At 39.5% G+C, this 25,406-nt stretch overlaps 3 protein-coding genes across 4 annotated transcripts in view; 2 read left to right on the top strand and 1 right to left on the bottom strand.

Annotated features, from left to right (window-relative positions):
- Nucleotides 1-5,306, top strand: part of b4galt2 (UDP-Gal:betaGlcNAc beta 1,4- galactosyltransferase, polypeptide 2) — a 98,043-nt gene extending 92,737 nt beyond the window's left edge. Inside the window, exon 8 of the mRNA XM_058066147.2 lies at nt 861-5,306. Within this exon, the coding sequence (XP_057922130.2) occupies nt 861-1,011 (151 nt within the window). The 3' untranslated portion in view covers nt 1,012-5,306. The remainder of the gene's footprint in view (nt 1-860) is intronic.
- LOC131125035 (von Willebrand factor C domain-containing protein 2-like) lies at nt 4,598-8,165 on the bottom strand. Its single transcript, XM_058066152.2, has 3 exons — nt 7,689-8,165; nt 6,490-6,619; nt 4,598-6,409 (listed from the first exon to the last, which is right to left on the bottom strand). The coding sequence occupies exons 1-3, from the start codon at nt 8,016-8,018 to the stop codon at nt 6,231-6,233; spliced, it is 639 nt and encodes a 212-aa protein (XP_057922135.2). The 5' UTR covers nt 8,019-8,165; the 3' UTR covers nt 4,598-6,230.
- Nucleotides 8,152-25,376, top strand: ccdc24 (coiled-coil domain containing 24). Of its 2 annotated transcripts, none has more exons than XM_058066150.2 (9): nt 8,152-8,494; nt 9,011-9,172; nt 13,786-13,970; nt 17,913-18,008; nt 18,103-18,207; nt 20,008-20,062; nt 21,291-21,354; nt 23,036-23,132; nt 23,707-25,376. In XM_058066150.2, exons 2-9 carry the CDS (start codon nt 9,023-9,025, stop codon nt 24,044-24,046), a joined length of 1,092 nt encoding a protein of 363 aa, XP_057922133.2. In that variant the 5' UTR covers nt 8,152-8,494; nt 9,011-9,022; the 3' UTR covers nt 24,047-25,376. The 2 variants fall into 2 exon arrangements, with proteins under 2 accessions (XP_057922133.2, XP_057922134.2); XM_058066151.2 differs by having other exon boundaries at nt 9,008-9,172.
- Nucleotides 25,377-25,406: the final 30 nt, after the last annotated feature.

The raw sequence follows: 25,406 nt of genomic DNA, 5'->3' as shown, positions 1-25,406 counted from the left end.
GTAAGAATCTGTGACTTTTTGTAAAATATTATAAAAATGTGGTTATATATATGGAGGAGTCAATGGGACCAAATCAGCCTTGAAAAAACAAAGATAGTAGGCATACGGTATATACTGTATATGCAAATTTACTTAAATACAAATACTAATCATAAGCAAAGTGTCATATAAAAAGCCGTAAAACTGAGTGATATTGAAAATCAGAATGTTTTGAGGGTTAATTGTTCGGGACCATCTCTCTTTGAATGTTCTGAACTCCTGTTTTCAGGATAGTGTTGTGCCATATCTGGTGTGTAGCTCCCATAGTTGCTGATGTGCTTCTATTGGCAGCAAGCTGGTTGAGACTGAATCAACAGAAAATAAGGGAATAAATAAATAGTAAAATAAAATAACGTACAAATAGCAAATACAGTAGCACAAAAATATCAAAAATATAATAGCAAAGCAAGAAAAATATAATGTAAAAACCTCCATCTCGTGCTGTTGTGCAAAGAGATGTTGTACAGCATATACATGTACATATTGATGTAGTACAGTGGCAGTTAGAAGTACTGAATCCAAATTGTTTGTTTTCTTTATTCCTGGGACTTGCAACTTTTTTTGGCCCCATGGTGGGTGATTTAGCAGTCCAACTCAACAAAAAATACATTGACAGTGATTCAGCAACATGTAGAGTGCTTTGTTTGGACACCTGATTGAGCAAAATAATACAAACATGAAGTGGAATATTGTGCCAAATCTGAGGCAAAATGTTGTGAACATTTTTGAATCATTTGAAAACTGCAACATATGGCAACAAAAGTTTGGCTTTATTGTTTATTTATTAACCTTTGACCTTTTTCTTCTTGTTTTGTCTCCAGGTTCAATAAAATCCAGAACACCAAGAACACCATGAAAAAGGACGGCATCAGTTCTCTCACCTATAGACTTGTCCAGACCAAGAGGTACCCGCTGTACACCAACATCTCAGTGGAGATCGGTAAACCACCCCCTAGGCCTTTCCGTGGATAGGAGCGCCGGATGAGCGGAGTTGGATGAAGGAAGTAAGGAATTCTCAAGCACACTATTGTCAGGACTACGGACAGGTCGCGTACCTTCTGAATTTGAAGACGTTAGGCCACAGTTGGAATCAAACCGGGCAATTTCAAACGGAAGATACCCACTGGTCCACAGGCATGGAGCTGAACCATGGGGATTCACTGAATGAGGACTGCAACAATTCCGGAATAAATAAAATGGCAGTAGGGGATCAAAAACCTCAAGTTCACGTGGATTTTTTTTGTTATATATCCAAAAACCATGAACATCATGGCGAGGGATCTCCCAGAAGACTTCATTGAAGCTGGGATGCTATTCAGTGAAATATGAAGAAGGCAGCCAATGGCGGCTAATGGAATCATTAGCATACAATAGCGATGGCGTGCATATCAGCTGACTCTTAATCCCACTCACATAAGTACATTTTCCTGCAGGAGTCACCTTTTTCGCTACCGAAATACTCCAAAATTGACGCCGTCGGCGTTAACGAACGAATGAATGTATGGTGCCTGCATCTCCCACACGAGCCCACACTGGTGACATAATGGAACTACTGGTTTTGCAACATGAATATATGAATATACACGTTGAAGCTGTGGGGAAAAACGGTGCTGTTTGTTTTGGAAGCGAATCATTTGAGATTAACTTTATTGATTCCACATTTGTTCTGATAATGTGAGTGGTAAAGGTGCAGTTACTGAGCTTGTATTATAATAATCTTATTATTTGACATGGTGTGAGGCACAACGGGGTCATAATACTTTATACTCCCGATATAATAGTCATACCATTTATTTTTAAAAGCCTGTTGTTGTTGCACAGAAGACGCTATCTTGTTTTTAATTACTTCATCATTCTGTTTTTTTTAAGCTAATCTTCTGTGGACTCATTGGGCTCATGTATTTAATATTATTTCATTTTATTTGAGGCACAAAGGGCTTAACAAAGTGGCTCCACAGACATATTAATACTCCTAAAAATTTATTTTAATGCATTTTACTTCTACAGACAAAATAAGATACACAAAATGACATTTTAACTTGATTTTTTTATTGATTTTATTTTGTGCTATACATCTATATCTGACTTAGTGGCACATTGCATTTTTGTTTTTATATAATTTTATGTTTTACTTCTACAGACAAAATAATACACCCGAATTCTATTACTTGTCTGGCTTCATGAAAAATATCAGCTTATAGGAAATGAAACAGTGATTCACGTTTTATTTTCATCAGCTGTCACTTTTAATATGGGAGTCTATTTCATCACAATATGAGAAACAATGAGCCTTATCAATCATACACTATTCTTTCTGACATATTTTTGTTTTGGTAGACATTTATTGTTCATTTTTTTGCAGAAACAAGGTACTTTTCATTATCATATATTTTATTTTATATTTTCTTATCATATATTTGAATCATTCAATCATTCATCTACCTTGTCCTTTGTTGCTGTTCTGGCACCGTTACTGTTGTCGCCTATATGCCGAGCCGATGCCTTCAGTAGTTTCAGTATTTCTATTAGTTCAATGAAAAAAACCAAAACTCACGTTTAAGATGTTTATTTCTTATTTGTGGGCTTTTATTTTCTGAAAAGTTGTGTATTGACAGCTTCCTCTGAGGGAAACTGTCTCCAGCTCATCGTCACTCTTATCTTGGCCTCTCTGAAGCGCACACACTCATTATGTCTTCCCTCTTTATTGTTATTTTTTGCATTTTATCACCTTTAATTGCCTTTTCAGAGTCCAATTGACCTTTCCTCCCTGCCTCTTGCCGTCGTCCCGCTGCAGGGTTTAGTGTCGCAATCAACTCCCGTCTCTAGTCGATATTTTAATTTGTTTATGAGGCGATATAAATGCTGTCAAGTAATAAAGCTTTTGAATTTATCCACAACAATGTGTGGTAACCCTTACGGCTGCCACATGTAAGCTTCGGATGACTCGAAGCTGAGCAAAATATGTAGCTATGCTAAAAGTGGTAGATGGACGCTGTCTGATGATAACCATGCCTGTCATATTTCTGTTTTACAGAAAAACGCAGTGTCAATATTTGACATTCAGATCAACATACGGTAATATGTTTTTTTGATAGCTGGTCAATGGAGATGTCAATTGGGTAAACACACGTCGTTGTTAAAACGTACGTACAGTTATCCCTCGCCACTTCGAATTTTGTGGTTTTACTTTATGATGGTTTTTCAAAAACATACTAATAAATCATATTGTTTTGTGTTTCAATATGGTTTATTATTAGTAAAAAATAATATGAATTCATTCATTCATTCATTTTCTACCGCTTATCCTCACGAGCTTCGCGGGGGGTACTGGAGCCGAATAATATGAATATTGAAGCAAATTTTAATGATTATTTTTTAAATTAATGTAAATGTAGGACTGTAAACCGCTACTTTTTTCACATGAAACATGCGGCTTAGACAATGATGTGGTTCATTTATGGCTAAAAGACCTACTGTTCCCATGATGCTTAGAGTGCTGATTCAGGAAGTAATGAATTGGACTAGCAAAGTTTTGACATTTTGCACAGGGATCAATATTTTGATCTGACAAATCTTAAGTGGGTTTGATCAAGTGTAGAATTACAACAGCATAAGAACTCTGAACTGTTGAACTCTGATGAAAAAAGTGGGATTACTGTACAGTGTACGGCGACCGAGTGGTTAGTGCGCAGACCACACAGCTAGGAGACCTGAGTTCAATTCCGCCCCCGGCCATCTCTGTGTGGAGTTTGCATGTTCTCCTCGTGCATGTGTGGGTTTTCTCCGGGTACTCCAGTTTCCTCCCACATTCCAAAAACATGCTAGGTTAATTGGCGACTCTAAATTGTCCATAGGTATGAATGTGAGTGTGAATGGTTGTTTGTCTATATGTGCCCTGTGATTGGCTGGTGACCAGTCCAGTGTGTACCCCGCCTCTCCCCCAAAGACAGCTGGGATAGGCTCCAGCACCCCCGCGACCCTCGTAAGGATAAGCGGTAGAAAATTAATGAATGAATGAATGTTATCATTGGTTGTTTAGCTAAATACTTTTACATGCATGAATATGAAAATGTTATCTTAAAAAGCCATCAAATCGTAAACTTGGATTGAAATGGTTTTCACCAGATGGCGTCAATTTGCAGGGGGAAAAATGCTTATTCTATGAATATTGTAAGGGTTTTTTTCTGTTAAAAAGTCATCAAATCATCTTGAACTGGACCTACTAAATTTTCCCAGGGGAAAAATGTAAATTAAGATGAGTGTCACCGATATTGATAATCACGAGAGTTTTTTTTGTAAGTATTTTTCTATTTTTGGAAGACAGTTCTGGAGGCCAATGGAGATACTTAAAAATGTTTCGTCGTTTGCTTTAGATGTTTTTAACAGCACAGACGGGAGAACACTGGACCCTTGTTATGTTAAATCACTCTTTAAATCATCATACATAAAGTGGACTTGCAAGGCTTTTGCAAAAAAGTTAATTGTGTTTTTTCATTATGTGACACATCCAAATCCAAAATCCTGTCCAGCGACGATGCCCTTAATGTCCAATACATTTTTTTTTGCCTTTTTATTCATTCAATGCTTCATCAATCAACATTGTCTCACAGGAATTTAGTGGGAAATTGTACAAAAGGGTATATTTTGTAAATTACTGACCCAAAACAACCAAAAACAAATGGATGTGTCAGACACATCTGCCATAAACTCACAACATGTTGGGTTATTAGGAGTACAGTTTCATTATTTCATGACTGTTCATGAAACAAAAATATTGTCCTGTCTACAAAATTGCCACACATTTTGTACAAAATCGTACTAAAGCCATCAAGCTTACCGCATATCACAGTCAGACCTAATTTCATCAAAAAGGTCTGACATGTTTAGAGTTTAGAATAGAAACATGGCCCCCGGTGTGTACTTTACACAGGAACTGTACTTATCTCCTTGAAGTGAGGAGACGCCGTGAACAGTGCTTGATGTCTCCTAATGGACTCCAAAATGGAGGGTGCTGTTGTTGAAGCCACGGTCGTCAAGCACACATCCGGTGTTTACTTCCTCCATACAGGATACACACTTCCTGCCCGTGCGCACAGTGGGCGGGCTTTCTTGCCTGTGTGGTCTTTGTTTATAAACAAAGAACATCAAAAAGAACATCAATATACTGTAAATCCAAGTTCTTTTGTACATTGAATGTTAAAAATTGTATCTTATATTGAATGCATTATGTCATATCAAAACTAATTTTTCTATACAATCAATAAATCTGCTGGTTAAAGATTGTTTTGATGAACTCTTTTTTTGTGCTTTATCCAGAATTGACCAAAACTATCAAGTTTGATTATTATGTGCATTAATTTATAGTGATTTTTGTGACTTTTAACATGTTTTTTTTTCATTTTCTAGTATTTTTTCTATTTTTTAAAATGTCTAGTATTTTTTCCCGCTTTTGTTAACATTATTTTTTTTAAGTTCCTTATTTTCTCAGTAAATTTATACTATTTTTCCCCCACTTTTGTTAACATCTTTAATTTTAGCATCATTTCTGAGGAAATGTCTTGACTCTCTGAAAAAAATTGTACACGGTGCACAAAACCCAAATTAGAAGCTACAAAGACATTTAGTTTAGATATTGTGTGCTTTCATAACAATATTTGACAACACATCCAGTATGACATATTACAAAAAAATTATCATTTTGCACACATTCTATGAAAGGAATCATTAATTTCTATGCTTTTATCAATTTGTTGCACAAACTTACTTCTACTCACTTCCGATCATGACTGAAACGAGTCCCGATTGAGTTTTTCATTGTACATGCAACACCTACAAAAAGCACAAAAACATGAATCGCCATAAAGATGGCTTTATTGCTTTGCTAAACAATTTGCTAATCTAAATTGCATCAGAGCTGTGCTGCATAAGCCTGGGACGGGTCAATTACATCTTATCTATAGTTTTTGGGCCTCCATGGGGTATCAAATCGTTGAAGTCAGTGGATGCTACATTGAGCAGTAGCAAAATAGCGACTTTGGCTCGTGTTCATGTTCTATCCCCCAAAATGTGGATAACACACGGATTCTGGTGCACTGAGCTTATTAGTGAAGATGGATGGTGTGGGGCGGATCCAACAGGAAGGACTGCGTCATGTAACAAACACCCCAGCTGCTCCTCTGCAGACACCACAATCAGTTTTGTGTTTCAGGAGTGCAGTTTTTCAGGCGGGTGCAGGTGGCCAGACGGTTTCCCTCCCAGTAGCCGGCATCCTGGCCGTCATGGCAACGACACTTGGTGCAGGAGTCTACCCAGACGGGCTCCCCGGCAGGAATCACCTGGCTGTGAGACGAGTCCACGTAGCAGTTTGGACCTTTAGGGCAAGAGGGCAAGAAGTGAGTGACGTTCCCTCACATGCTCCATCACCGTTGTATATGTTTTTATTCAACTCACCCTCTTTGCACTCAGGGCAGCACTTTCCTGGCTGGTACACAGGGTTGACACAGGAGGGAGGGGCACAGTCTGCAACCAAACACCGGGCGATGCCATCACTGTCACACGTGCACTGCTCACATTCAGTAGGCTAGGGAGAAAACTCATATGAATAAATTATGTCAGTGTCATATTTGACTTCTTCAAAGTAACAAATGTTGTTCACTGAATACCGAAACTTTTACCATACAAGCTGGCAAAACGACTTGCAAGTCATCAGACTCAATCCGTAACAACCTTGTCATGGTTTAAGTAGCTTTTGACCTGCAGCCATCCAGACAACTACTCCCCCATGATCACAAACCTGTAGCTTTGTAAAACCTTATTTTGTTATTTGATGTGGTCTGATGTTTAAAGTGTTCCTGAAGAAACCACTCGACCACCGTGCAGCCCGCAAAAATATTAGTCGCGTATTTTTTTTTATAAAAAGATCATTTTGATACAGTATGTTTAATGAGAGGCTGCACGGTGGTCGAGTGGTTAGCGCACAGACCTCACAGCTAGTAGACCTCGGTTCAATTCCACCCTCGGCCATCTCTGTGTGGAGTTTGCATGTTCTCCCCGTGCATGTGTGGGTTTTCTCCGGGTACTCCGGTTTCCTCCCACATTCCAAAAACATGCTAGGTTAATTGGCGACTCCAAATTGTCCATAGGTATGAATGTGAGTGTGAATGGTTGTTTGTCTATATGTGCCCTGTGATTGGCTGGCTGGCAACCAGTCCAGGGTGTACCCCGCCTCTTTGCCGAAGACAGCTAGGATAGGCTCCAGCACCCCTGCGACCATCGTGAGGATAAGCGGTAGAAAATGAATGAATGACTGAATGAATCTTTAATGAGGTGCAGGTGCAGGTGTACCTAATGAAGTGTCCCGTTAATGTCTATTCTTACCCACCACAAAGGGGCGCTACAACACGCCTAAATAATTGTTCACATGCATAAATACGGAAATGGAAAATACGTGACAAAAAGCTTGTAGGATACCAAAGGAGATGATTAGTGGTTGTCTTAGCAATATGCATTTCTTCTATATAAAAAAACATATTTTGAAGTGCAGGTGTACCTAATGAACTGTCTAGTGAGTGTGAGTAAAACTCTTTAAAGATAAACTATTATATATTTTGGAAAAAGTCGCTATTAATACTTGTTTCATTGCGTCTCACCCGAAAGTTCTCCCCCAGCTCGTAGACCACCCCCCGGTACTCGCAGCCGATCCTCTCGCAGCGGGGGCAGCAGTCGGTGGGGTAGTGGCTCACATGGATGCACGCCGCCGGCAGTGAGGTGCAGTCGGTGCGGGCACACGCTGAGCCCTCGGGGGTGCACTCGCATTGGGTGCACTGGTCCGAGTCCAGGAAGTACCACTCCCCCACGTAGTAGATGCTGCCGTTGGCCTCACAGGTGTTCTCCTGTTGCTGCTGCCCGGCCACCGAGAAGCCGAAGGCGGCCTCCTTAGTGCAAAGGATCAGCGATAAGAAGAGGAGCAACATCGCCATGCCGTTGGGGGTTTTGAATACAACTCAGTGAAGAGAAACTAGTGCAGAAAGTTGGCAGGGATATTTGTCACATTGTAGCTAAAAAATGTCTTGACTTTGCTCCAAGCTCTTGTGACTGTCTGGGACTTCAAACGCAAGGAAGGGGGTGGAGGCACTGGTACATAAATATATGTACAACTACGTCCCTCCCCCACTTTTAACATTTCTAAAGTAGCCAATTTCTGAGTTGCATACTTGACTAAATACGTTTGTGCACTCTCGTCTGTCACACTCTCATTCACATATTTTTATTTATTTTATTACGACATATTAAAGTGACGCGAGAAGGTGACGTGAGTCAAAAGTAGTCAAAAGTCCAAAAATATTCAAGTTAAATGACCTGAACTGTAAGCCACGCGAAGTCTCGCGATGGCTCTCCCCTTAGCAACTGAGATGTTAGCCGTGGATACCAGAGTCGTGCTAAGTGCAGACTGAAGGTGAGTTTCCCTTTCTCTTTTTCTTTAGTGTTCTATCAGAAATCCAAATTTTAATTCCAGTTATGTTATTAAATATGCCAATGAACACGTCACAAACGTCATATTTGGTTTTTGTTTGCCAGTGAGCTAACATTAGCTAGCTAACGTTATAATAACAATCTAAAAACAATATAACACTCTTTCAGTTACTTAGGACCAACAATGCTAATTAAATGAATGGACATTATTTAGCTAAATGTAAATTTCCAGAGCCAAGTTAAGGTGGTCACTAGGCCCCTGGAATGCACACACTGACTGCACTTCCCCACATAGGTGTTCCAACAGCTGCCAATTTGTTACACATATAGTTTTTCCATACATTTAAGCAATGTTATTTTTCACTGGCCTTTCAGGGGCCCATCAGCACACCTGAAGGCAAAGCTCACTTTTCCATAAAGTTTCATTTTTCAGTGAATAATATAATGAGTTGCTTCAATAAAAGTGATTATTAGTGTCTTTCTATGTCTTTACCAGCAGACTGCCACCCATATGCAGTCTACCTGCGGGAACCCGTTTGGGTGTCCGGGTCATTCTCTGTGGAGCCTGATTGTTGAGCATGTTCCACGCTCTGAGATGCCAAAAATTCACACCACCCTGGGCCACTCGCTGGTCGACACGTACACGGAGCTACACGCTGAGGTACGAAGGAATTTTGTTGGATTTTTTTTTTACATTTACCTTTAGTGGTACCTTATTTTGACTAGTTGAAAGACAGTATTTTTAAATAGTGTTAATTTACCCAACGGAAGAGAGTCTCAGGCATATATGAGTGGTAAGCCATATCTTAAGTAGGAGGTCTTTGTTTAATTTCTTTTATATAGCATTTTTTCAGATATTTTGGCCCACAAATATTATTTGATTACCATATATAGATGATTATTTTGGACGGGGGTCCTTATTTTTACCAATGCATCTATAAGTCGTATATATTATAATACAATAAAATATCCAAGGCTCCGGACTGAGACTAAATGGTTGCGTTTTTCGACTAAAATATGAGGCATCACAAGTCAATTCATGTGTGACTAGATAAAAGTAGGGATCAAACACACACTGAATGATATGTAGTATTATTCACTGGTCAATGCATTCGATACACTCCTCTATCATTTTTGTTCTGTCTTTCTGGCGGCAGGTAGGTAGCCATAGCTGTCTGACTAGCCTCACTTCAAATGTGACAGGAGGATTTTTTAAAGGGTTCTTTAACATTGCAATATAGGACCATTTTTGGCATTTGTGCATGTAACTCCAAAAAATAGTCAGAGCACTTGTAAACAAACTACAGGACAAGTTTCCAACAGGTTCTATACAAAATATCCAAGACCGATCCAAAAAATATTGGGCACCTCTGGTGCTTGGCGGAGTTCTGCGCTCTCAGAGTGCTTCCTTAGTTTACTTTTCCAGATGTTGACAACCCTACCAGTTTGTTATTATTATAATAATTATTATTTAAGATTTTTTTCTTGCTGACAAACGTCTGCTCCACACTTCAGCCCAGTAGACGGTAACATGCAACGTAACGTTTGTTTTTGCCTTTGCTATTTGAGGTGTAGCATTTATTTAATGATGAAAATGAGGCACCTACTGTTTCATTAGGACACCGCATCTCTTATCATGCTTTAATTGTATGTTGTTATAATGTGCAAGTATACCTAATGACGCGGCTTGTGTTTATTCTTTCACGTGTCCTTTTCAAAAGTGTGTCTGTTTCTAGTCAAATCCCTCCCCACCACCTACAAGAATTTCCTGTCATGCTCAGAGTGAATCGGATTTTTACCCAGCTCAGCAGTCCTGCCAGTAAAAAAATAACTTTTTCTTTTTTACAAGTAGCTTACATCTGAGCTGCATAAAGTCAGCAATTACAGCTCCCAGACGGCCTAATAAAAGCCAAAGTTGTCTAAAAAGAAAGAAGTGGCATCGCAGTGCCGTCCAAGTGTAAGCCAGCCAGCCAGACATCAATATTTACACAAGGCCCACTCTAGAGCCATCAGCTCTAGCATGTTGACCTCACTCAAGACACATCTGCAGTGCTGATGAGAAGTTTTGATATGTGGGAAAAAACAAAAAAAAGGATGGCCTCTTTATTTTTTTACTCACTGCTTGTGTTGTTTTGATGCTAAACTACTGACCGTGCTCACTTTCATGTATGCTGGAGGATTTTCAGAAGCCTTTGGACTGGTTTCCGGACTTCTTCATTACATTTCCGTTTTTTCACAGGGGTTACTCTCTGGGACCACCAGCAAATGGCAAAAAAAACAAGTAATTGATGCCTAGACAAATACGCAAACACCAGATTTTTTTCTGTGTCTTTTTTGTTTTTCAACCCTTGTACTGGCCCAAAAAAAACAACTCAGACCATACAGCTCTCATCTTATGTTGTAATTGTAATTGTAATTGCAATATCCAGAAGCCGCTTTTAATCCATGTGGAGGCATAATAGAATGTGCACACATACCCAAAGGGCTCAGACATATTGTCGTCAATTATGTAATGTAGTTTAATGTCCTTTTTTTCACATGCAAAAGGAAAAAATGATAAGTGGTGACAGTTAAAGGCCGTACAAAAGAAATCAAATTAGAAGATACAGTGCGATTCACTTCATATGTAAATCATAATCTCACATGCATACATCTCACAAATGAGGCCCACAAGAGGCATAACAGCGTTAAAGAAGCTAATCCTTGACTGCCGATAAGACTATTTGCTCGTACATTCTTTAACTTGTGTGGGGAGAAGTTGTGTGTGCAAGGACATTACTTGTTGTTGTTATTGGTTATTTCCATGCCTGTTTGCACGTGTGACTGTCAGTATTCCTGCCTGGTTCACCTACTGCGTGACAAGGTGCGTATGCGTGTTTGTGCGTGTGTATGTGTGTAAACTAGCCCACGCACTGAAAGAATGTGATAAGATGTTTTACGACGCACCCTCTAAGGTTGAATGTTTTATGTAAGTTATACAAATTAAAGTACAATAAAGTATAATCACAGTTAACAGTGGAATTAAAGTAACTATTGTATACTGTATTGTGTGCTGTCTAGCCTGGCGTCATGCTCGGTTGCGGTCCACTGTTTGGAATAAGTGTTGCAAAAAAGAGAAAGAAAAAGTTTGACACAATCTGCGCTATTGTCTCACATAACCGAATACAGAGGCATATTTTCTTCAGAATGCTTGACTTTTAGAGGCTTCTCTTTATTTAATTTGTGATTGCATTCTCTGGAGGGTGGATCAAGTCCTCATTTCCTCACTCCTCTCATTTTTTTTGTTTGGTCTATCCCTGACTGTTTCTTTTGTGGCTCTGTAATGACTTCCATTCATGCACCAATATGAAAGGTTTTAGGGTTCTCCTCCATTCCTCAACACCGCCACTCAACCCTCCATCAAGGCTGCATTGTCAATGGCAGCTAGGTTAGACGGCCACTTTTTAACTGAATAGAAATAAACTGTCAATATATTCACACTAATTTACTGTATAAGGAGGTAGCGGGGGGCTGTGAGCCATGAAGCCCTTTAAAGGGGATCTATTGTGCTCGTTTTTGGCCCTTTGTAGTGAGATGTGGACTTAAAGAGCAGCTAAATACGATCCGCCGCACAGAAAGTTTTTCTAGATCTTTCAGAATCTGTACCTATTCTGGCTGTATTTTCTTGGATTTCCAAAATGGTCGGTTTTAATTTATTCCACCCACGGCACGCCCACGTTGTTGTGATTACTCCTGACTACTTCCAGACTACTGCCAAACCCCACTTTCTAATTTTGTCAGTATAGGAGTTGATAATAAATGAATTAACCTTTTGGAGCGCTACCTGAAAAGTGGTTAGGAGCTACTGGTAGCTCATGAGATACTGTTTGGAACCCTTAGAATCCTTGAGCGCCGCTAGTGTGGTGATGCTCAGGGGAAGCCGGACACGAGGGCGCTACCTCCTTTTCGCCTGCCCAAGCAGGAGCACTCACTGTCGAATACACTTTGTCAGAAGCACCGCTGGTGCCGTGAAGCTTAGGAGAACCGGGACACGAGGGCACAAAGTGGAAATGTGGTCATTACATGTTTTTTGCGGGACTACCTGTGTTCCAGGCATTAATACTGGATGAGCAAATTGCTTCTTACCGCTGTCACACATTGGTTCTCTTACTGCTGTTTTGTGCAATATATTGTCAATAAATGATCATGTGGTCAAGGAGAACTATATTTGCCTTTCCACACTCCAAATTATTAATTGTAATTATTATTAAAATGAAAAAATCAATGTTAGATATGAGTTTTCACAATTCAGCCTCCTTCCAATTAACATCTGCTTCCATTCAACATCTGGTCCTCTGTGGTTTGCATGAATAAACAGAAAATGTTTTTCAAAAATTCTTCCAGCTCAAAGAACTACAGCTTGTCCTTTATAAAATGTAACCCCGGTGACTGTCTTCCAGTGTTGTGCAAGTTCATAGTTCTCATGAACTAGTTCAGTTAACATCGTATAAATATGAATAGTTCACATTCATAGTTCACAATATCAATTTTGAAGTCGTTCAAAGTTTAGTTCATTTAAATTTTTTGGTGAAAGTAAGAATGAAAGACTAACCTTGCTTTTAAAAGAAAACTAAAAGACATCCATCACCACCTAACACTGTTCACTGTTTCCATTTATGTATTGTCGTAGTGGAACTGTAGAACAATATTGAATATAAAGTGATTTTATGCGTGATTTATTATTTTTAGCGTATGCATGTTTATTTCTTCACACCCTGCAAACAAAAGCCACAACAAATTGTAGTGTTGTTTCATGCACTGAAAACAGTTAGTAAGCGCTACATATCCGGAGGTCCTCGGGAGGGCTATGGAGTAAATTAAACAGACCGTTGGGGTGGGAAGCAGAAATTCCATGGAATTACTACTGAAAAATTTGCAGAATCTGGAAGATCAAGAAAGCTTTCTGTGCGGATTATTGTGTGAAGCTGCTCTCTAGGAGTCCACAACTCAATACAAAGCGGCAAAAATCAGCCCTCTTTAAGAATTGCTTGATTGTTACACTAGTGTGCGCAATGCTTTGTGTGTAATGCAGTGTGAAGCAAGTCGAGCGCCACTAGTAAAATATGGGCAGTGACAATAATAGCTGTTGCAGCACAAGTGCAAATAGCTGACATAATCCGCACAAGTTCACATTCAAGTTCATTATTTACAATTACGTTGCGTTCAGTTCAACGCTCTTAGAAAACTCTTCATGCACAAAACTGCTGTCTTCACCGTGACTTCTTTCGTTTGCAGGCAGTCATGTGGTACAAGATATGGCAGGATAGAAAGCAGGGCGGACTCTTCGGCGACAAAGCAGGGGGCCCTCTCGCTCGTCCGAGGGGCCCCCTGGCCGACCCGCCAGTGATCAAGGAGCTGGTGAGGGCCGAGGTCAAGATGTTGTTGGAGAATCTCCAAGAGAAATTCCTTCGGGAGGGAAGGTTGGTGCATGTTGTCACACACAAGCTCCCTTTGCAACAAAACTCAATTTTATTAACTCAGCCAAATGGGTTTGTTTGTCTGCAACTTTGTAACTACACTTTTGATGTGGATTTTGTAATGGATAGGCACACCATATAATTGAAAAAATAATGTAGCTGTAGTTTGAATTAACATCATTATGTCACAACACTCCCAGACTGCAGCTTCCCATTTGACACGCTTAACAAGCTTATACTGCCACACATGATTTGCAATTTTTCTCGCATTAGTTGAACCTTAAGATGACTGTCAAATAGCAGTTGTTAGTCTGAAAGAAAATTGCATGGAAAGTGATGGATATCCATCATCTTTACTTTTGCTGTTTTTTGTTGTTTCTCCCAATAGATGGGAGAAACTGACAAAGGCATGCATAAAATGTTATATTGGGCTCTCTCGTCACTTACAAATAAGACAGAAAAGAAGGAACAGGAAGTAGGGTTGTTGCAATGTGCTCTGAGAACGAACAAGACATTTTTCCATTTTTCCGCAAGACATCTGTGCTCTATTTTAGAGGTGCAGTATTGTTGGATAGAATATATGTGGGTACGCTCACTGGCTGGCTAAATACACATCTTAAAACGGTAACCCGTTGTGATAAGTGAAGAAATATTGAGTATAGCTCTTGGAGCGCTTGCCACTCTGATCATTATTTAGTTTTTTTTTTATGAAAGAAAGTTATCAGGGTTGTAAAAATCCAAGCTGTTGTTATAAAACAGCCTAATTGCTGTTTGCTTTTAATTTTTTCCCTCTCATGTTAGGCCATTGATGGGCAACTGGTACTTTGCAATCAAATGGCTTTTATTGGAAAACAAAGAAGAGTTGTAAAGCGGCTAGCTATGTGTGTATATTAGAGTTTCTGTCTCCATATGAGCTTGTACTTCTCCGGGCAACTAAGTTGTTGCTGCCAGGAATTTTGCCCCTTGTAACCTACAAGAATAGCACCACATAATGTTCTCTGTTTTCTTTTCTTGTGACATTTTATTGCCTGGCAATTTGCTTGACTACTTCCCTATTGTTACTTTATTTTTTTTGTGCGTCCATTCATGCTGTGCTTTTCACACATGCTTTTGCTTTGCATATTTAAAAAGTGTCACAAACAGCAGCATTATCAAAACGACTGAAAACACTGCAAAGATGTACTAATACTACACATTATATACATACAGTAATCCCTTGTTTATCACAGTTAATTGTTTCCAGACCCAACTGTGATAAGTGAATTTATGCAAAGTAGGATTCCTTCTTTATAAATAGAATATTTTTATATTCAGACCATACAAAACCTACATCTAAATAGACGTGAACTAGCATCCCTATAGTCACTTTTACACTCATATTCCTGAATGTAGTCATCATAAAATAAAGTAAGCCATTTAAGACATAAATAAGACTTGTGCACAAGACTTGTGTGTTGCTACAAATGTATTCTAGGGTAGCTGAGTGGCCTACAGACAGGGAATGACATCGGGGGTTCAGAGTTGAGTTTTAGCTTGGTGTGGGTTACTGCAGCAACAGTGACCTTTATTTTTATTAGGGATTTTTATTAGTGATTATTGTTCCTGTTGTAATTCAAACCTGCAATAAAAGCATGTTGTTCTCACTTTCGTCTGTCTCTCTGACAGCAGCTAGTTGGAGTTATCCGCCTCACTCCTGGTCGGTGTGCGCACCTGCATTTTCGTCTTGTGCTCCTAAAGGCAAATGTTCCTAGTAAAAAACAAAACACGGGAAAAAATAACATTAAAATAATCATATTATGAGAAAAATGTCTTTTTTAAACCCTACTTCCATGTGACATCAATGCGTCTATTAAAACAATACAAAACAGAATTGCCATTATGTCTTGGGGTTTTTTTTGTTGTTACCGATAAGACTTAACCATCAATCCACCAAATTAGAATCAATAGCAACAGAACCAATGAAGAAAATGTTAACTGCATTAAATTTTACATTCCTGGAAAGATGTGGGAAGAAGGATAACTCACAAGTTACAAGTAACATTGAATTTCTCTTTGATTAATATTCAAGGATTATTCTTAGATGTGTGGAATTTTCACTGTCTTCTCAGTAAGCTTCCATTTGCCCTCCCAACAGATATACTTACATACACTGTCCTTGCTGCATTCCTAATAATGACATTCTAACCTTGGTGGCAAATCTCGTCGTAGCTGCTGTGAACTGTTTGACATCCTGCATCATGACTGCTGAATGACTGCTTTACCATTTAGTCTCACCATGTCTTCAACCTTACGGAGAGAAAAAAAACAAGCTTTGACCATCAAATAATTAGAAATATATTACTGTAATCCCTTTTTTATAGCCATTAAATGCAATAAAATAATTTCCACGATCTCTGATTCAATGTTAATAAATGGAATATTTTTGTAGTTAGAGCATAGAAAACCTGTTTATGACTTTATAAATACAGTTTTTAGTTGGGATGTTCAATATTGGCTTTTTTCAAATCTCAATTTCCGTTGCCGATATCAGCCGATACCAATGCCGATATGTGTAACATGACATATCACCTGTGGTGGGATGAACACATATGTGTTATACACAACATTTTATAGATTTTTTTAAATTTTATGTTCATTTTATATATACAACATCAGTTTTCATGATCGGGGAAAAATCAGATACCGATATCAACTGATATCACATTTCCGATAATTATCAGACATCCCTAGTTTTTAGCATTATTAGAGCACTGTCGATATGAAATAATATCCATATGGTCACGTTTACTCTCCTGTTATTATTTGTTTACATTCATTGCTCAACTCTTAGGGAGGGAGGGTTGTCTGGAGGGACTCCAGAGGGACTCCAGACAACTGCTAGCTAGTGAGCTAAAAAGCTAGCGAGCGAACAAGCCAATCAGCCTCAAATTTATTTATCTCACCACTTCCACACAGAATAGGAGGAGAACCTTTTTTTCAACCGATCATGCCTGACAGGCCATGGCTGACTTCGTGCAGTGTTAAGGTATCTAATCTAAGAAACACAAAGGAAAAAGAAAAAGCGGGCTTAGAAAAAGAGTGTCAATACGGAAATATCAGAGTGAGTCTATTTAGTCTCTCTTGAGAAATGCAAAGCATTAGGAGATTTAGTTTCAGTAACATTACAAACTGAAACCTTCTTTCACCACATAAAGTCCCATTGACTGGAGGGGAAATTTAAGTCTGTTGTTATTTACTGCCAGAACATTGCCATAATTTATTAGTGCCCCCACAGGCTGTGCCAGCACTGATCTTGTCTCTTCATTGATTTTTTTGTACAATTGTGTATGTGTGTGTGCATGTGTGTATAATTGCATAAAGTAAGTAATGTTCAGAAAACTGACCTACAACATAGTGTTTTCTGTTCGGTTGGTTGATAAAGCAATCTCTCACTTGTTCTTATTCTTGGTGTACTTTAAACCTAATTACCAACAATGCTTCTCAGTAGAACTCGGGGGTAAAGGTCAAATGGCACCAACAGTAGCAAGGGGCCTGAAGGGTGCTTTTTGTGATTTGAGCTGTGTGAGGGGGGTGCCTTGTAAAAGTGATTTAGCTTATTGGACTCTTCTTGTGTGGTCCTGATGCCACAGTTAGCCATCCATCCATCCATCCATCCATACACACACACACTCACTCCTGTATCATTATCTGTGTGAGTTCTCTGAGTGGAAAAGGCTTATTTTCCCAAATGCAAGGACAAATAAAACCAAGCTGGTGCACCTGCAACTCCCTAGTTCAGTTACTTGTTTCTCCTTCTTTAGGGAGTTTCAGAGTATGTGATGCAGCGACTTAAGCTTTCCATTGTAAGATTTTGTGTTTATAGGGCTCCTGATATATTGGTTTTACAATATTTGTTATATTGTGTTGAAACATCCATGGTACTTGAATGTTGTCTTGTCATTACAGGCACGACAAGGAGTTTTTAAGTCGCTACAACGCAAAGACTGTAAACTTTGCCCTGGGTCGCCTTGACATCAGCACCGAACCCAAAAATGAAATCAGGTATGGTCCATGCCACCATGCCAAAGCGCTCATAATGTGACTGTTTTCTCAGTTTTGTCCTCTTCCTCCTCCTCCTGTATCCTGTCTCCTGAAGACTGAGCTCTCGCTGTTCCATCCACTCCCATGTGGAAGAGGAGATAGAAGCTGTGAAGGACAAGCTGAATATCATTGACATCAACAAAGTGGTGGAGCATATCAAGTAAGTAGCACAAAGGACGTAGCTCCATACTTTCAGTCATCCACACTTTATGTGCTGTATGGACCTAATTGGCTGTAAATCACTGAGAATCAAGTTTCAACCCGTTTTCTCTTCTTAGTTCCCTGCAGCTGTCCTGAGTAGCTTTTTACTTTGCCTTCCGCCTCCTCCACTCCATCCTTCCTCTTTCCTCCTCCATCCCTCTCTCTTCATGGTCTGTGTAGCATTGCAGCCATTGGGGCTACCTTGGACGAGAGCCTGTTCCCCTCTCTCTGGTTCTGGCCTCACATCCACTTCCTGACTTGAGCCGCACAAAAGGGTCCATTGTGAGAGAGTGCATCCCAAGTCGCCAGAAGTTTTGATTGTGGTTATGTAACCGGAGAGGGACGAACAGGCTTCCTCGGGAAAATTACTTATTCGTCCTCGCTTTGTTGAGCCTTTGCAACTTTTTCATGCAGACACAGTTACTGTATGTTAGTGTACAACAACTGGGTTTACTGCATGACCGAGATTCTGGTTGTTCATGCCTTTGTCCATGAAGACACCTCTCTTTCACTTTTTCAACTAACTATAACTACATAACTACACCTACAGTATCTCACAGTACACGATAGAAAGTAAAGGTGGATATACAGTTGTGTGGAAAAGTGTTTGCCCCCTTCCTCATTGCTTATTTTTTTTAATGTTTGAGATCGTCAAACAAATGTAAATATTAGTCAGTGACAACACAGCTGAAAATGACATTTTTATTCCTTAATCATTAAAAAACTGCGTGCAGGCCACACAGCAAGGAGACCTGAGTTTGATTCCCCCCTCAGGCATCTCTGTGTGGAGTTTGCATGTTCTCCTATTGCGTGCGTGGGTTTTCTCCGGGTATTCCGGTTTCCCCCCACATTCCAAAAACATGCTATGTAAAGCTGGGATAGGCTCCAGCATTCCTGCGACCCTCATGAGGATAAGTGGTATAGAAAAGGGATGGATGGATGAATGGATAATTTAACAACTGCATTTTGTGTTCAGTTGTGTTGTCATTGTCTCATATTTAAACGTTTAAGTGTGACAAACGTAAAAAAAATAAGAAATCAGGAAGGGAACAAACACTTTTTCACAAGTCAGTGTACAGTGTACAAGTCGGTATGGAGCTCATCTTCAGTGAGAACATGTCAGAGTGAACATGTCCAAATTGTGTCCTTGGTGTGAGCAACATTGTTGTCCTCCACCGCCGTAATCCTCTTGGACATGGAGTTCACCAGAGCTGCACAGGGTGTAACTAGAATCCACCTCCACGCCTATATGATGATCAAGTCTTCTTAGGTTAGACACCTTGCTCTCCAACCTGTGGATGTTCCACAGGTTGGCTTTGATCTGAAGGAGACATATTTGGCCACTCCATTACCGTCAGCTTCCTCAGCGAGGCATTTGTCATTCTGGGCTGCTTATCATATTGGAAAACTGCCATGTACATTTTTTGAATTCATGTTTCCCCTCAATAAACCACAGCTCCCTTGTGTTAGCAGCACTCGTGGAGCCCCAGACAGATGCTTCCACCACCAGACACAATTATTTTGCTGCTCACTTGCCATTTGGAAAGTAATAGCTGTGGATTGCATCATTTTCAGTGGATAGTAAATCTATTCCTCTGTACAAGTACACTGACTACCATAGAGTACATCTAAGTTTACTTTCTATAGTATGGTCCCTTGAGGGGGGATAATATACTGTAACCAAAATGCTGAAATGTGAGGGGTGTACTCACTTGTGAGATACTGTGAGATCCTTACCTACTTGTCTTATCATTCACAGGTGCATCCTGATAGAAGAATGTGCAGTTTTAAAATCATACGTAAAGTATATACAGGTAAGGCATTGAATTCTGAATTAATCATTAATCCTGTTTGCTTTAATTCCTGAACCTTTATACTATGTGTGGGTCACCAGATACTTGCAATAATGTGGATTTCACAAACCATGTAATATTATTGCATAGTACGATAATTATTAGCGTCTATGTTACACGTGCAAGAATTGTGTATCTTCCTTCAATCCTTCATCCCACAACACTCATACGTGTTCCGATACTCGCTGGGTAAAAGCACCACAAGCATGTAACGTTGTCATATGTGTCATTATATAAGGTATTGAGTCCAGATGTGCCGCGGCATGGCGGTCTACTGGTTAGCGCGCAGACCTCACAGCTAGGAGACCAGGGTTCAATTCCAATTGCATGTTCTCCCCGTGCATGCGTGGGTTTTCTCCGGGTACTCCGGTTTCCTCCCACATTCCAAAAACATGCTAGGTTAATTGGCGACTCCAAATTGTCCATAGGTATGAATGTGAGTGTGAATGGTTGTTTGTCTATATGTCCCCTGTGATTGGCTGGCCACCAGTCCAGGGTGTACCCCTGGCCTGAAGGCAGCTGGGATAGGCTCCAGCACCCCCGCGACCCTCGTGAGGAAAAAGCGGTAGAAAATGAATGCATGAATGAATGAATGAATGAGTCCAGATGTCTGCTAGGATGTGTAGAAGTTATCAGCTGTGATAAGCAGCACTCTGAGTGGGTTAAGATATGCCTTAAGATTAAGATATGCCTTTATTCGTCCCTCAGTGGGGAAACTTGTAACTTGGTTGGACTGAAGACAGATGTTATTGTTGTTTTGGACAAAAAACCTCATACATGATTTGGCCCAGCGCTAGACCCACTGGGGAATAGGCCAAAAAAGATATTTTTTGATTAACTGGTTTGTTTGATGTGGCCTTTTCCATACTTAGACAAATAGCTAATACACATGAAAAAACAATATAACACACACAGTGGTTCTCATTCAATGTAGATATGAATTTTTGAGGCTAAATAATGATGGAACCCTTCTGCTTAAGCGCTTAGCGGTCACACAAATTCCTTTCCGTCTTTCTCGGGTTGTTATTTTTATCCAATGTGCTTCCTTGGCTCTTTCCAAAAAATACATTAACTTTGTACTTTTCCACTCGGGACAGTTTAGTGCTAGTTTAGTTGCCCCATAACACTGCCATATACACTGCATAACATCAGTCCCTTCTGGGGGCTGTGTGATTTGTATTTCTTGCAGGAAATGATCAAAAAGGATTGTAGGAGATATGGTGAAGATAAGGAACCAGAACCAACCCTTGCAGGTAAATGCTGTAAGAACTGGCGGCAAATGCTGCCATCTAGCGGCCATTCTTCCTCATTCCTGAACTTGAGTATCTTGACTGAGTGTATGAGTAGATGATTTTGTTGTATAAATATTATAAATAATTGAGAGTAGTGGTCTTATGTTTTGTCTTTTTATGGAGGGCTCACATTCTGGATATATAATTCTCCATCTTGGCAGTCAAATTCATTCATTCATTGAGCAGAGCTTAACACTATCTTGCATTTGACATGGCTGTTCTTCAGCTGTCAAAAAAAAAACCTATTACTCTCTATGGAAGGACAGCAGTGACACCTTCCAGCTCACGCCCTTCCAGCAAACAAGATGAAGCAAGTTCTGCAGGCACCTCCGTGTGTGTCGTTACACAGGCTGGTGAAAGCAATGGTCTATAACAACCATCACCAAATGGTGGACTTGGTCTGGATCCGGACCGTGTGATGGCCCTTCATGGACCCGTGACCAAAAATAATGCTCTGAAACAGTAGCGTTTGTCAAAAGTGCAAATGTGAAGCATCAACCTGACAAAACAGACATCATTCGAGGGGAAGTATCCACCCATGTCTGATGTGTAATCTACTCTAGCTAGCTGCTGCTACCAGAGTCATAGCACATTCATTTCTGTGCATCCAAATGCATGATTGTGTGGATTTTGGAGCAAAAGAAAACATCTTTCACTGACGGGATCATTGTGAAGGTGTGCTACAGCTGCAGTGATCTTACTCCAAGGTAAACAGAGAAATTGTGTGACAAATCAGGCAAATCCCAATGTCAACTACAACAATAACATGAATGTGATCCTGTTTTAAATGCAGTTTAGGGTTTTTAATTACATTTGATATTCATATAAGCTTATCTGTTGCAATTTAAGGCAAAATAAGGTTCAGTCCACCCTCGGCCATCTCTGTGTGGAGTTTGCATGCTCCCCCTGTGCATGCGTGTTCCAAAAACATGCTAGGTTAATTGGCGACTCCAAATTGTCCATAGGTATGAATGTGAGTGTGAATGGTTGTTTGTCTATATGTGCCCTGTGATTGGCTGGTGACCAGTCCAGGGTGTACTCTTGCCTCTCGCCCGAAGACAGCTGGGATAGGCTCCAGCACCCGCCGTGACCCTAGTAAGGATAAGCGGTAGAAAATGAATGAATGAATGAATGAATAATAGTTTATGTAACGTTACATTAAGCAGACTCTGTTTATTCTTGTGATTTAGATGAAGATCAGACTACATTCTATGACCAGTTTATGCAGAAAAGCAAGACATTCCAAAAGGTTCACATGCTTTTTACTCCCACTGTATTATTGGCACCGCACTGACAAACAGAAACTGGCAGGTACCATGATCCAACTCGGTGCAAACAGTGAGTCCACACAGATGGTTGGCAGGCCTTGCACACTAAGCCAAGAAGAGATGCCTGAAGAGCCTCATATTAGGTTTCTTCCCTGTGCTTTATCAGGAAATGTCCAAATTCAGTGATTTTTACTTTGATTAGATTTAAGGTTGAACAAGTTTGGAATCATGGATACACGTACAGTACATTTATAATATAGTTCAATGGAAGGTATAGACTCTGACTCCTCTGACTCACTACTCAATATGTCACTGCAAATAACCATTGAAGAGTAAAAGAAAAATAATTACATTTCATATGACTGTCTTTTTAGACTTGAAAGAGCTTCGAGGTGCTATTCAAAAAGACTATGAGCTCTATCCATCACCTCCCTCCAATATCCCAGATAAAGTAGTGAAAAGGTCATTCAGGTGAGTACAATTAATACAGAAGGTAAACAGTGATTGTATTTATTAAATTTAATGTAATGCTAAATAAAAAGGACTGCAACTCTGGAAATTAATTAATAGTTTTTAATTAATTATTTTTTAATTTTTTAAATTATTTACAAAAATTAATAGAAACAGTATGATTGTTAGTGGTAGTATTGCTGGTGTTATTAAATCATTAAATCATCGTTTTTTAGTTTTGTTTTTTTTTACATATGTTTAAATATGGGTCATTCTCCTGAAACGGGCACCAAAGTGTCACATGGCAAGCAATAATTAAAGTTATTTTCTAACCTATTTGCATATTGAAATCAACTATCACCGGTTTGGTTACATTTTATGAAGAAAAACTGGCAAGAAAATATCACATTTTGGTATATTTCATAGCAGCAGCACACTGTTTACTGAAGTCGGAACATTTACATAAAAATGCTCTTATTGATTTACATTTTTAAACATTCGAAAGCCTCGTTATGTTTGTCCACATGTCCCACAGTTGGCCGATACCTGCATAGATTTAGATATATGCTTTTTTCTTCCCATCCATCTCCTCCAGACTTCCATCGGAACAAACAAGTGCTGAAAAGACCTCACAAACTGCTTCGACCATCCGAAGACCACATCCTCCCTCCGCTCCACCCAGACTTTCTCACTTGAACTTTTGCGGCTCCCTCAAGCCAATAAATTCGTTGGACGCTATCTCGAGGACTTCTCTGCAGCACAAAAGTCAAGCTGACGTCTGTACTAGGACGTCCCGACACAGGAAAGTTTGCCTTAAAACTCCTGCGGGTGACCAGGTGCACTCTGAGGAAGATGAGTCCGACCTCCACTGGCGGTTTCTCACCTGCTCCAGTAGCTCACCCTTCATCCCCTCACAATATCTCCAGCCTGGGTAGGAAGACTGATTTGTGGACGAAAGACAGCAAGAACAAATTAAATCGTCGCTTCACTCTTTTCCTGCTCACCTTTTTCCTGCCAGAGGTGGAAGCTGGAAGAGATGGAAAAGGCTTTCCAATGGGCAGGAGGTGATCAAGTAGCAAAGCCTGAGGAAAAGAGGTGAAGTACTCAGTGGCAGGACACATGTAATCCAGGACAGGACAGGACTGGACTGTCCCAACAAATGTTTCCAACTGGTCACTTCAACAAGTCAGCTACTGAACTGATAAGATTTCTACTAAAACGTGGAAGTGATTGGATCAATACGTAAATATCATAGTATTTGACAGTGTGATCGATTTGCATATAGTTTGGTTTTCTATTTAAAGTATAAATGATGGACATTTTTTGTATTTGTAGTTTTAAATTTTTGAATTTTTTTAATTTCTGCTATGCACATACATTTCTGAAGCTCGGTTTGACAATGGTAATATTTTTAATTAACAATATGTATTTTGTAAACTGCTACAATTATGCATGAAGCAAAAAATGAAGCTGCTACGTAAAAATTTAGTACAATTACATGAAGATAGATGACATTCGGAAAAAAATTAAACTTCATTTATGCGCACAAACAATAGTAAACACCTTCAGTATATCGGTGTGTGGAGTCAAATGATGGAACAGATTGAGTAGAGAACTCAATGCATGAAAATGAGGCAGTTCACGGATCAGTACAAGCAGTTGATGCTTACAAAGGAAGCAGAATCCTGAACAGGGAAATAAATACCTGTACATACAGTATATGTCATATGACAACTGTGCTTACTCCTTATTCTTCATTTCTTGTAGGACTATCTCAAATATGACATTGTCTGTACTCACTGATCATCCAACAATGTATGTGTTGTCTTGGTTTATTATGATATATACTTTTTATATACAATTTATATATACAAAGTCATACAATTTATTTACAAACCTCAACATCATTGTAACACATTGTTGTATTGTTTTATCATTTACTTATGTTGCATTGGAACTGGCGAGGGGCACATGTATAGGAAATGAAATAGGAAGTGAATAGTGGGGGTAAGCGGCATAGAAAATAGATGGATAAATGTGTTAGCTATTGAAGTGTGAGGAAGACTAGGGTAGGCTTGAATAAGACCTGCTTCTTCCTGCTCCTTCTGTACATGTGGAATTGTCAATTGTAATATGTGATATATACCAGGGCAAAACGTATGTATGTCAAAATAAAATTAAACCCTTCAATGCTTGAACTTACTGTTTTACTGTGACAATTTTACGATGTCATTTATTTGTGTTTATATTGACTCGTGTCAATCATCGTCGTCCCTGTTGTTGCGTCACATCCGG

Source organism: Doryrhamphus excisus, linkage group LG6 (genome assembly GCF_037039965.1).
Source record: "Doryrhamphus excisus strain RoL-2023G ecotype Guam linkage group LG6, RoL_Dexc_Guam_v1.1, whole genome shotgun sequence".
Classification (NCBI taxonomy): domain Eukaryota; kingdom Metazoa; phylum Chordata; class Actinopteri; order Syngnathiformes; family Syngnathidae; genus Doryrhamphus; species Doryrhamphus excisus.
The sequence above is the reverse complement of the archived record's forward strand: the minus strand, read 5'-3'. Positions and strand labels throughout refer to the sequence as shown.